The sequence below is a fragment of the Carassius gibelio genome, chromosome A13, assembly GCF_023724105.1.
Source record: "Carassius gibelio isolate Cgi1373 ecotype wild population from Czech Republic chromosome A13, carGib1.2-hapl.c, whole genome shotgun sequence".
Taxonomy (NCBI): Eukaryota; Metazoa; Chordata; class Actinopteri; order Cypriniformes; family Cyprinidae; genus Carassius; species Carassius gibelio.
In genome coordinates, this window is record NC_068383.1 from 5,056,007 (window position 1) to 5,068,983 (window position 12,977).

At 36.9% G+C, this 12,977-nt stretch overlaps 1 protein-coding gene across 1 annotated transcript in view; it reads right to left on the reverse strand.

Moving 5' to 3' along the window:
- LOC128026545 (cadherin-23-like) overlaps nt 1–12,977 on the reverse strand; it is a 127,261-nt gene that overhangs the window by 77,844 nt on the left and 36,440 nt on the right. The window contains exons 5-7 of the mRNA XM_052613805.1: nt 6,047–6,241; nt 5,812–5,940; nt 2,490–2,568 (exon numbers count right to left, since the gene is read on the reverse strand). Of these exons, the coding sequence (XP_052469765.1) occupies nt 2,490–2,568; nt 5,812–5,940; nt 6,047–6,241 (403 nt within the window). The remainder of the gene's footprint in view (nt 1–2,489; nt 2,569–5,811; nt 5,941–6,046; nt 6,242–12,977) is intronic.

The window sequence follows — 12,977 nt, forward strand, 5'->3', positions numbered from 1 at the left end:
AGAGAGCATGCAGTATGAATTCTAATACAGCAATTACCATTATGAATGATAACTAGAGACATTCTGCTGATCTAGGGTCAGGGCCTGTGCAATAGCTCATATGATTACAGAGTATGGAATCAGGTCCAGGAAATAGCAGTGCTTCGCTTGCCAGCGGGAATGTTTAACCTACATCACGGATCCCTGTCCTATTGATTAGACCATTAGACTTGAACCGCTCGCAGGAAATTGACAGAATTCTCTTTCCATGTGAAACCTTTGCATTAATGCTCCACAATTTAAGGCAAAGCTATCAGTTTTCTTCAGAATATTCTGTCTATATGTCTGTCCACTTTCCAGCTTTCCTCTAAAAACTGAATAATATGTCATTTTGTGTGTGATTTGGACTGCTACAGTGCTGATGTATCGATTCTCAAAAATAATGTCCTCAAGCTTCCTCACTCAACAGTTACTTCAAGAGGCTATGTTGTGATCTTTGCGATGAGTTGATAACCATTCATACACTTGAAAGACTAGCAGAAGCCTTAATTTTCAAAGTAATCAATCATTTTTTTTTTCTGAGTAAATACTATGCATAAATGGCATAGCAGTAATATTATTTGCCATCTGCAACCTGGCACTATGGATATTGCCTATATGCCAAACCCCAACCAAACCCATATCAGTTACCGATATATTATGCTTTAATACATAAATACATACATACAAGGCAATGTAGATAAATAATTAAAAATATCATAAAAGTAAATACATTTGTCTAAAAAACTGATCCTTTCCTGGTTCTGTTTCTCTTTCTCGTCCCCATAAACTGTCCTATCAAATAAATGCAAAAAAAATCTATCTTCTGAAAATATCAAATTGTTAATGAGCTATCTCATGGCTGCTATTAGAAATTAAAAAAAAAAAAAAAAAAAAAAGTTTCATTGTAGACCAGAGAGTAACACACAGTGAGAGACAGCGAGGAATTCAAATGCATACTTTGACAGGCAGGTAGGACAGCCTATCATAGCCCTCGGACCGAGCGATATGATTGGATGAACATTTTCAATATAAATACATGTAAAGTTAGGCCACTTAGTTTTATCATCGCTATTGGGATGTAAAGAGACTTTTAACCAGCATAACAAAAAAAGTTTTGAACGTTTTTGAGTATTTTGATATATATTATTATTATTATTATTATTTAAATCAAATCTTTGAAGCAAACTGTTAGAATGAACCAGTTTGCAAAAAGGAGTCAGATTTTCGACATTATTCTGAAAACATACTATTAAAAGCCGCCCACCTTTACTTTATTCAAATAAAACCTCCCTCTCTCTGTGAGTGGTTTGAAATTATACACATAATGCAGTGCCATTCAGACACTCATTGTCATTTAAGTGTTAAATCTGTATATACAGTATACACATATACAGCCTACAAAACCGAATTCAACACACACTAACACAGAACTGAGCCACTGAAGGTTCTCAATGTACATCTGAAATATATCTAAGAAACACATGGTTTAACCCTCTCTCTCTGTCTCTTGCCATTCTTTTCTGTTCCTCCTTTGCTCTGTCTGTCTCATGCTGATAGCAATGAAAGTGATCTACGGGGGAGGCCGTACACACACAAGTACACCGCTTCAGTAAGTGTGTGTGTGTTTGTTGCACTGTGGGGAGATTTGTCCTGCTGTGTTAAGCTCATGTATGGACTAAATCGTCAAAGGCTTTCAGTCACACACACACACACATTATCCCATATCCTAAGAGACTTACACCACAGCAGCACTAATGTGATGCATATAGGCCACTGTCCTTCAGAATGGAGCATGAAAAAACATACTACACTCAACACTCAAATCACTATATATCAAATCACGTATAATGAACATAGTCATAATATAATTGTCTGATTATGAGTATTTGCTCTAATTGTTTTTGAGATAACAATTATCACTGCATATTTTAAATTCCATATACATACATCCAGATAAGTGTTTTTGAAGTATTGAGTATTGAGTATTAGAAATGCCATGAAATGCACATTTTCATATATAACTTTTTTCGCTGCACTGAGAGAGGTCAGCTTTACATTCTCTGTGCAATTCGCTTTAAACATGTATGCCAAATGCATTCTGAGTTCACTTACTAAAATAAAATAAAATAAAATAGTGAGGTATAAAAACTAAATTATTATTATTATTATTTAAAATAACATAATTCTATCCATTTAAATATTTGTTAACACAGCCTAAAACACTTACAAATTGAATATAACAATGTAAAAAAGAAAACCTAAAGAATATATTATTGTGTATATTATTAGTTATTATTTTTATTTTATATCATGTCATTCTATTTATTTGTTTACATAGCCTTAAATATTTTTTTTTATTATTATACATTAATAAATTGTTTAAAATCTGAAGTGAATAAATTAAATGTTCTTAAGTTTACACAATTAAACGCCAGATAAACCTGTTAATCATGATGGATGTGACTGACCTGACATGATCGTATATCCGATTCCACGTGGTCGCCCCAAGTCTTGATCGATCGCAGTGATCTTACGGACTTCATAACCCTACAGAAACACACACAGATGACAAGCATTTAATTAGAGAAAAAATATATATATAAAAAAACATGAATGTTATGCAAGTTCGTAAATACTTTGTCTTTAGTTTGAACAGTATGTAAATTGTTTTATAGCTTGTTTTTAAAATGCTTAGCATTAAAAAATAAAAATGTGCTTGTCCTATTTTAAAATAAATGCCACTTTTATTTTGTCTAATGCAATGACATACATTTTAAGTGTTCAAATGTTTTTGTGTGCAACTGTTCAGGAAAGGACCTGGTGAGGGATGTTACAGGGACATCAGCTTCAAAAATGAATGCATCAAATGAGACACGAAAAACAGCAAAATATAAGAAGAAGAAATATTCAGAATTTGAGGACTCTTTGATCCTGAATAAGAAACCGTACGGATGCTTAAAGAGAAAAGTGAGAGAGCGTCTGCCATTGATCCAGCTAATAGTGTCTGAGAGCTGTTGTTTATGCTTCATTTCTGCCAACACTCCACTGCTATTACAGCACACAATCAATTACAGCACGTTTAGCGCAGGAATGTGAGGAGGAGTGAGGGAGAAATGGATGACAAAAGCGGCTGAACAGGGGGTGAAGTGTGGCTGAAGTAATTTGCGAGCCATTCTCTTGCCGTCCGCACAAGTGGAATGTTCATTCATGCACACGTCTTTCTTCTTCTCTTTCCTGTCCTCTCATCCTTAAACATTCTCCATGCACCTTCTTGTCCATTTCTCCATCCGTGCCTCTTCTCTTGCACCATTTCAGATCAAGCACTTGACAGCCAAATTGTGTTTGCCCCTAAAAAGCCTTTAAATGTCACCCTGACAAAAGAAAACGGCAAACAGCAGTGCAAAAACTCCTCACTTTTCCTGCAAAACATTATTTTTCTCTGCGTTTTAGCTGTTGTCAAACTTTGGTCCATTAGGCAGCTGGAGTCAGCTTACTATGGCATGAACATGAACCACAGAGTTGTGTTTGTGCCAGAGGGTTCGGATGGACAGCGATGCCCTGCTGGTAGATGATGTAACTACACCACTTCATGGGACGTCCAAAAGTAGGATTGCATTAAAATGATCAGAAGTGTCAGCTTCACTCTCACAATTCAACATTGATATTAATAAGAAATGTTTCGTGATATCTTAAAGCTGCAGTAGGTAACTTTTGTAAAAATATATTTTTTACATATTTGTTAAACCTGTCATTATATCCTGACAGTAGAATATGAGACAGATAATCTGTGAAAAAATCAAGCTCCTCTGGCTCCTCCCAGTGATCCTATTGCCATTTGCAGGAATACATCGCTCCCGGTAAGAAACAACCAATCAGAGCTGTGGTCCGTAACTTTGTTTGTGTTCAAAATGTAGAAAAATGTATATAATAAGCGAGAACACCATGAATCCACTTTCCAAACCGTGTTTTTAGCTTGTCCTGAATCACTAGGGTGCACCTGTAATAACATTTACATTTATTCATTTAGCTGACGCTTTTATCCAAAGCGACTTACAATTGCTATATATGTCAGAGGTCGCACGCCTCTGGAGCAACATTTACATTTATTCATTTAGCTGACGCTTTGGATAAAAGCGACTTACAATTGCTATATATGTCAGAGGTTGCACGCCTCTGGAGCAACTAGGAGTTAAGTGTCTTGCTCAGGGACACATTGCACATTGGTGTCTCACAGTGGATTCGAACCCAGGTCTCTCCGACCAATGGCTTGCGTCTTATCCACTGTGCCGCCACCACCACCCTAATATAATAAGTGTTTATATTCGGACTATTTTAGATTGCTTCGGGGGTACCACGGTGATTCTTCATAGACATAAACAGAGAGAAGTAGTTCCGGCTACAATGTTCTTCCGCAAGATGCAAGCAGTTCTGTTTATTAACCGCCAGAGCGTCAAAAGTTACCTACCGCAGCTTTAATAGTCATCTTAATTTCACATGAAAAACATGGAAAACATGTGACAACATTTTTGGGATGTGAAAATATGCTAAATGCGAACTTGAAAGACATTATAAACCATTCTTGCATGTAAACAGCCAAGCAAAAATTATCTAAAGGAGAAAAAAATTATATATTAGATTGTACTAAATTAGGACAACGTGAGGCTGAGGAAATAATGACAGAATTGAGAATTTTGGGTGAACTATTGCTTTAAAGAGTTTCTCTAATGTACAAAAGCCATTGAGATGAGAGGGAAAGCTAAGGGATCTCTTTCTCTCTTGGTGTGTGAGTTAAAGTGATGCACCTGAGATGAAACAGGGGTTAAGAGTTGTGTTTTGACAGATGACCCACAACAGCTCTGCGTGTTTGATATCTGTTCGCGTGTAAATGTCAGTAGCCTTGAGAACTCTCCACACCCACTCAGTCACTTAGCCCAAGGCCCGTCGACTTAGCAGACACACACTCCGTACACGCGTGTGTGAGTGTGAAGGAAGATAAGCTTTAAGCTCTCTGTGTGTGGCTAAGTGTGTGTCAACATCGTTTTATACGAACATGCTAGTGTGACGTGTGCCCTTATTGAGGGCGTACATGTTTAGACTGTCTAATTCTCATCACAAAAGCTTCTTGTCTTTTTTTTTTATAGCGTTTCCACAACTTTAGGAAATAAGAAATGATATGCCAAAATCAATCGCGTCCACTTGGAGCTTGATGCTGACTGCCATATTAAGACAGGACAACTGGTCTAAAGTCATCACTGTCTTCTTATTCATGACCTTCCTGAGACGACTGATAGATCCGTGTCACCACACTTCACTTCTGACACGCTCACAAGTTATTAGGAATGCAAATGGACACCAGAGAGAGAGAGAGATTAAAGGAAGGAGAGAGAAAATGTAAAAAGTCTATGTAAGCATCTCAATAGGTTCTGTGCCAATGCATTTGGATAAATCTCACAAAAAAATATGTCCTGGACATGTCCATTTTTGCAATTGAGGGACACAAGGGGGCTTGTAGCCTAATGGTTAGAGAGTCAAAATTGTAACCCAAAGGTCGAATCCATGGCATGTTACAAACCAGGGGTGTGTTTACAGTGTGTGTGTGTGTGTGTGTGTGTTTGTGATCACTACTCACTGCTGTGTGTGTGCACTTGGATGGGATGAATGCAGAACACAAATTCAGAGTATGGGTCGCCATTCTTGGCTTCACGTCACGTCATTTTGTGAGGTTCACCCATCTAAATACTGCTGAACTAAGAATAAAGCAAGACTAAAAATATGTGTGTGTTTACTGACTGGTGGTGCGTCCTCTATTATATTAGTGCTGTACGGGAGGTTGGTGAAGATGGGGTCCATGTCTTGAACATCAGTGATGGCAATCGCCAAATTAGCCAGACTCGAGAGCGGACGCCTCTTATCCTGGTCCTGTCACAGAGATAAACAAGAATACATGTTTTATTTGGCTCTGGAATTGAAAAAGTTCCACTCAATAATTTCAAAATGCAGAGCTCTACAGAGTGTATTTTCTAACCGTGGCATTAACAGTGAGCTGATAGGTGGTTGTCGTCTCATAGTCCAGTGCTCTCGTCACAGTAACAATTCCTCTTGCACCGTCAATAGAGAAGAACGGAGAGGGAGGCTGGAAGGAGAAGAGCACACTGCCTCCCACGCCCTGATCTGGGTCTGTCGCATTCACCATGAACACGGACGTTCCCACTGGAGTGTTCTGCACACACAGAGACAGTAATGAGACATGTTATTAAATTTTTGTGCTGTTCAAATGAGAAAGAAAGAACTTGCATAATGAGCAATATTTAATACTATGGTTAAGCATATTTTAGATGATGAGTGACAGCTCTTGTCTCTGTCATTTCACCTGTCAGCAAGTGTCTGAGATGATCAGACCCCTGCTGTCTCTGAGACATGATGCAGTTAGTCAGCAACAGCGAGAACACACCCAGACTAAAATGCTGAAGGAGCATTTTCAGACGATCCCTAAGTTTTAAGCAAATATTCATACAGTTACTTCAGGGATGGGACTATAGGGGTGAATCTGATTAAAACAGGGGAAATAATAAGGAAGTACATATGACAAAAATGTATCTTAATATATATATATATATATATATATATATATATATATATATATATATATATATATATATATAATGAGTAAATAGATTAATGGAAATCTATATAAATGGGGATCTAAATCAACATTAAAGGAATACTACCATGCTATATAATTTACAATATAGTAATAATAATAATTTTCACATTGTTTCACATTGCAGTAATATATTTATTATTATTATTAGCATTATTATGTTTTTGCATTATGGTAATGAGAATTTTGGGAAATGTGGAAAAAAAAAAATATGGTCGCAAATGGGTTCCATTTTCTTTATGGAAAATAACATTTTTTATTTATTTATTTAGATTTTAGGGTGAAATACGACCCAGACATATTCTTAACATTTCTTTAAATTCACCCATGCATTTATCTTAACATCAGGTGCACTCTTTCTATACATCTACACATACCTACACTAGACAAAAGCAAGTCTACAGTATATGGAACATGAAAGACAACTTCATAAACTCCTGCTGTGAGTCACAGCTGACGCTAAACAGCCAGCTGCATTATTCAAGCTTATATATTCTGTTTGCATATATTTATTTATATATGGCATTTACAAAAAGTTGAATGCTGCCACATTATTCCCACAATCTTTAGGCCACAGAAAGAAAGAGCAAAAGAGAAAAATAGACACTTCCTATTCCAAAACAGTAAACCAGATCCTTCACGAGAGAAATAAGTTGTACTTGAGCAAACACTCCCCCTTTATCTCTCTCAATAAAACAGGAGCTATCCATCCTTTGAAAAGAAAAGATTAGAAAAGATTCAGATAAACTATCGGAGAGAAAGAAAGCATGAGAGGTATAAAGGACAAAGAGAAAAGAGAAAGAAAAGAGGATTAGAAAAAAAGGAAAGCCATAGGAAGGAATGAAGATAGATGTGGACAGTGAATTCTAACTTGCTGTCTTGCCTCGACCTGATAATGCCCTCTCACACTCACACTGCTCAGCTGCTCCACGCTAAAGTTCATGCACCTTAAAACAAACCGCTATAGGTCAACTGAGGAAACTGGAGCAATCATTTTATTGCTCAGTTTAATAACTGCAATCATGTTTACATAAATACAGACTGTGATTTTTAGATATTAAAGCAAATATATATATATCTTTTTTTTTTTCCTCAATGTACACACAGCACCCCACATTTATTAAAAAAGAAAAACTTAAATATCACATGGTCCTAGGTATTCAGACCCTTTGCTCAGTATTTAGTAGAAACACCCTTTTGATCTAATACAGCCATTCCTCCTTGCACATCCTCTCCAGTTCTATCAGGCTGGATGGTAAACCCCCCCACAGCATGATTCTGCCACCACCACGCTTCACTGTTGGGAGTGGGACTATATTGGACAGGTGATGAGCAGTGCCTGGTTTTCTCCACACATACCGCTTAGAATTAAAGCTGCAGTAGGGAACTTTTGACGCTCTAGCGGTTAATAAACATAACTGCTTGCGTCTTGCGGAAGAACATCGTAGCCGGAACTACTTCTCTCTGTTTATGTCTATGAAGAATCACAAAGGTACTGGGTTACTCCGCCGCGGTACCCCGAAGCAATCTAAAATAGTCCAAATATAAACACTTATTATAGGTGTACCCTAGTGATTCAGGACAAGCTAAAAACACAGTTTGGAAAATGGATTCATGGTGTAGTCGCTTATTATGTTCATTTTTCTACATTTTGAACACAAACAAAGTTACGGACCGCAGATCTGATTGGTTGTTTTTATACCGGGAGCGGATTACTTTCTGCAAATGGCAATAGGACCACTGGGAGGAGCCAGAGGAGCTTGATTTTTTCACAGATTATCTGTCTCATATTCTACTGTCAGGACATAATGACAGGTTTAACAAATATGTAAAAAAATATATTTTTACAAAAGTTACCTACTGCAGCTTTAATGCCAAGAAGTTCTATCTTGGTCTCATCAGAACAGAGAATCCTTCAGGTGTTTTTTAGCAAACTCCCTGGGGGCTTTCATGTGTCTGACTTCCGTCGGGCCACTCTGCCGTAAAGCCCCGATTGGTGGAGGGCTGCAGTGATGGTTGACTTTCTACAACTTTCTCCCATCTCCCGACTGCATCTCTGGAGCTCAGCCACAGTGATCTTTGGGTTCTTCTTTACCTCTCTCACCATGTTTTTCTAACCCGATAGCTCAGTTTGGCCGGACGGCCAGCTCTAGGAAGGGTTCTGGTCGTCCCAAACTTGTTCTATTTAAGGATTATGGAGGCCACTGTGCTCTTAGGAACCTTAAGTGCAGCAGAATTTTTTTGTAACGTTGGCCAGATCTGTGCTTTGCCACAGTTCTGTCTCTGGGGTCTTCAGGCAGTACCTTTGACCTCATGATTCTCATTTGCTCTGACATGCACAGTAAGCTGTAAGGTCTAATACAGACAGGTGTGTGGCTTTCCTAATCAAGTCCGATCAGTATAATCAAACACAGCTGGACTCAAATGAAGGTGTACAACCATCTCAAAGATGATCAGAAGAAATGGACAGCACCTGAGTTAAATATATGAGAGTCGCAGCAAAGGGTCTAAATAGGTACTTAGGACCATGTGATATTTCAGTTTTTCTTTTTTAATAAATGTGAAAAAAAAATATTTTGAATGCATTATACATATATATATATATATATATATATATATATATATATATATATATATATATATATATATATATTAGATATAAATAAAACTATGAGAATACATTTCACAAGAAAATAACGTTTCAGTCTTTCTACTTCAAAATGTTAATGTGTTATTTGCTGTTTATTTGTAATTAATAGTGAATTTTACTAGTGATTTCAAAGTGAACATTTCACATTTCAAATTCAAATTTTTTAGGTGTTCAGGATGCTGATGATAAAACATCAGAATATTTAGCAGCAAAAAAAGAGTTGATTTGAGAAATAATTGTGTATTCAAATATAACATTTGAGGCTGGGAAAAAGCCTAACAAGAATATAAAATAAAAAGAATGAAGGAAGAAAAAGAATGCATGAGTGGGAGAGAGAAGCATATCTAATAGTATTAAAAACCTCAAATACAGCAGGGACTCCCCAGCCTCTTTCAACTGCAGTATGTCAGAGAAGATTATTCCCAAACCAGGAAGACAGAAAGAGGGAAATGGGAGGAGAGAAAGAGGCTACTTATTATTAGCTTTCTGCCTCTTATACATAATGTGGCACATGAAAAATCAGTTTACACACAAACACCATAGGAAAAAGAGAGATTGAAAGAGAGATCCAGAGAGAAAGGTGAAGACAGATTCAGAGTAACAAGTGGAGCAAGATTCAGTATGAGAAGTGAAGTAAATGAAAACAGTAAAGCATGGCTCCAGCAATGGCAAGGCCGTTTTATTTTTTATTCCGAGAGAATGCATAAACTGATCAAATGTATATCTTGAAAGTTGCTTTGGATAAAAGCATCTTCCAAATGTATACATTTACAGTAATAGTTCCCCAAAATAATTTAATTTGCAGAAAATTTACTCGGTTTACTCCAAGATTAAGATGAATTTGCTTCTTTAGGGGAACAGATTTGGAAAAATGTAACATTACATCAATTGCTCACCAAAGAATTCTCTGCAGTGAATGGGTGCTGTCAGAATGACATCACACTTATCCACACTACTACAACAATAACATCTTGTGAAGTAAAAAAATAAATAAATAAATGCATGTTTGTAAGAAACAAATACATCGTTAAGATATACATAATCCACAACATTGCTATCTCCACTGAAAAGGTCATTTTGTCTGAATCAGGAGAGAAATGTGCACTAATTAATAGCGAAAAACTTTTTGATGTGAGAGGACAAAACGGATGGGTTTACACATTATTATAGATTACAGACATGTATTTTGGCCTGAAGCAATGGTTTAAATGTAGTGATGGGAAGTTCGGTTCTTTCCCGCGAACCGGTTCTTTCGGATGGTTGAAAAAAAACGGTTCACTGGTTCTTTTACGCTCGACGCAATGACGTCATTGGCGATGATGTAATGACATCACGTCTATCAAACATTCAAATATATAAAGTCAGTAATCATAACTTTAGTCAGTTAAAAACCTCAATTATGAAAGGTTTACAATTAAGTTTTGCAACAACGCACCCAAATACAGTAACAGCAATAATGTGCATACAAGGATTTAAGTCTTGTGGGCTGTGTGTCAATCTGCTTCACATTGAATCACGCATGCACAGCATCATCAGTTCCTCGGTTCTCGAATCGGACGCATCCGACAGAAATGGTTTTCGGTTCAGTGTACTGATGATCCGAAAACCGATGCAACTGGTTCTTGACTCGAGAACGAGAACCGCTCTAACCGGCACGTGCTGCAGTTGAGTATCATCAGCTGCTCTACTCGTGTTCATGTTCTGTTTACTACAAACTAAATTTGTGAATGTGTCATCGATAACTATAAATACAGTGCAGATATTTCATAAATCATCCCATGAGTCAGAGTCTTAATTATTGTCCAACTTCCCTTAAAACCCCTTTGGCCTATATAATCTAACATAATCTACAATTTGACAAAATATACAGATTAGATACATTCATCTTAAAAAAAGAAAAAAAAAGAAAAAGAAAAAATATTTATTTTATCACACTTTCTGATGTTAAACAAAAAACTTGAAAAATTACACGCATGCACAGTATCATCATCTCATCGGTTCTCAAATCGGACGCGTCCAAAAGAAACGGTTTTCGGTTCGGTGTACTGGTGATCCGAAACCAAATGCAACCAGTTCTTGACTCGAGAACGAGAAATGCTGCAGCAGTGGGCGTGTTTGTTCGTAATCTGCCTCGCTCAGTGTTCATCTTCAGTTCTCTCCTCACAGCAGTTCAGTCAGTAAATTAATAACTCTAGGATATTGGTTTATTCTGACTCAGAGGGAGTGTCAGTCACGTTAAAAACGTTAACAGCTTAAGTCGTTTGTGGATTAATGTGTATTGGAGACCCGAATCATTTCAAACGATTCAGTTCGATTTGGTGAACTGGTTCAACCGGTTCACTAAGAAGAACCGGTTAAATCGAACGATTCGTTCTTAATCAGACACGAAATAAAGTTAAAGAAATAAAGTTACTGTCTAAAATCGACTCTGTACAGCCTAAACGAGTCATTAGTCATTCGAATCTAAATTCTATGATGGCTACACGTCACCAGGTAACACATTTGCACAATTCCAATTTTTGTTCTACATTGACCTGCCGAAAACAACTTGACCCCGCCAACAAACACGTAATTTTACTGACTACTGCTTTTCTAATCTTGGATAGTTTAACACACAGGATTCACAAAAAACTTGCTCTTCACAGATAACTCCATTTATTTGGACCATTTGGCTCCACTGAATCACAACCTGTAAGTATGATAAATAACAGATGTTAATATTTTCTATAGGGCATTCAAAATACGAAACTGTGGCAATATGTGTGTTGTTTCCGACATGGTGGTCGGTTGTCGTGGTACACGGTAGACAAATCACAACAGACTGGGCCATCTGACCAATCAGAGTAAAGTAGGCTCATGGAAATGAGGGGTTTAGAGAGACTGAATCTTAGAGCTGCTTTGAATGAATTGTTGGAGAATACTTGGAAAATGAGGTGACATTAAATGATTACTTGAATAATAGGGCACCTTTAATTATTTTCGGGTAAACTATTAATTCAAAGTGAGATTCAGAATGAGATGTGCAGCAAAATTAAGATTGAGACTTGAACTACAAACACTTAACGGAACAGCAGCACATTACACTGAAGATCACTGTACAGACACACACACACAGTTTAACAGCACACTCTGTTCAACATGTTCTTAAGCTCTTTAATTACTATTATCATATTTCTAAATGATCACAACCCTCTTATCAGCTCATTAACCCATCTGAAGTTATTCCATAGACTCTCTAAGAAGACAAATTAACTATTGTAGAAATGTTTAGGATCACAGGGATTCCTCCATCATCTTCAGTCTGTTCTTTTTTCTATAATATTAAAATCTCTTCTTATCATTAAGAGTTCAGTAGCAAATCAGCATAAATTATATCCTCCACAGAGAGAAGACAATTATTTTCAGGGTTTTTCTGAAAATGTTAAAATTATAGCAGTCTATAAGCTGGGATCTCAGATGCAACTGTTTCAAATAATGTCTGTCAATATGACAGAGGTTTTGTGTCCCTATCTTATGGTTTTCTTTTAAAGAATTTAATACTTTTATTCAAACACGTCACCAACTTTTGTTGTCTTTATGAGCCATTTTTTTGACAGTGTGTGTAAAGGCATTATGGAACCCAAGGCAAGTTTAGAAAGTGTGTGC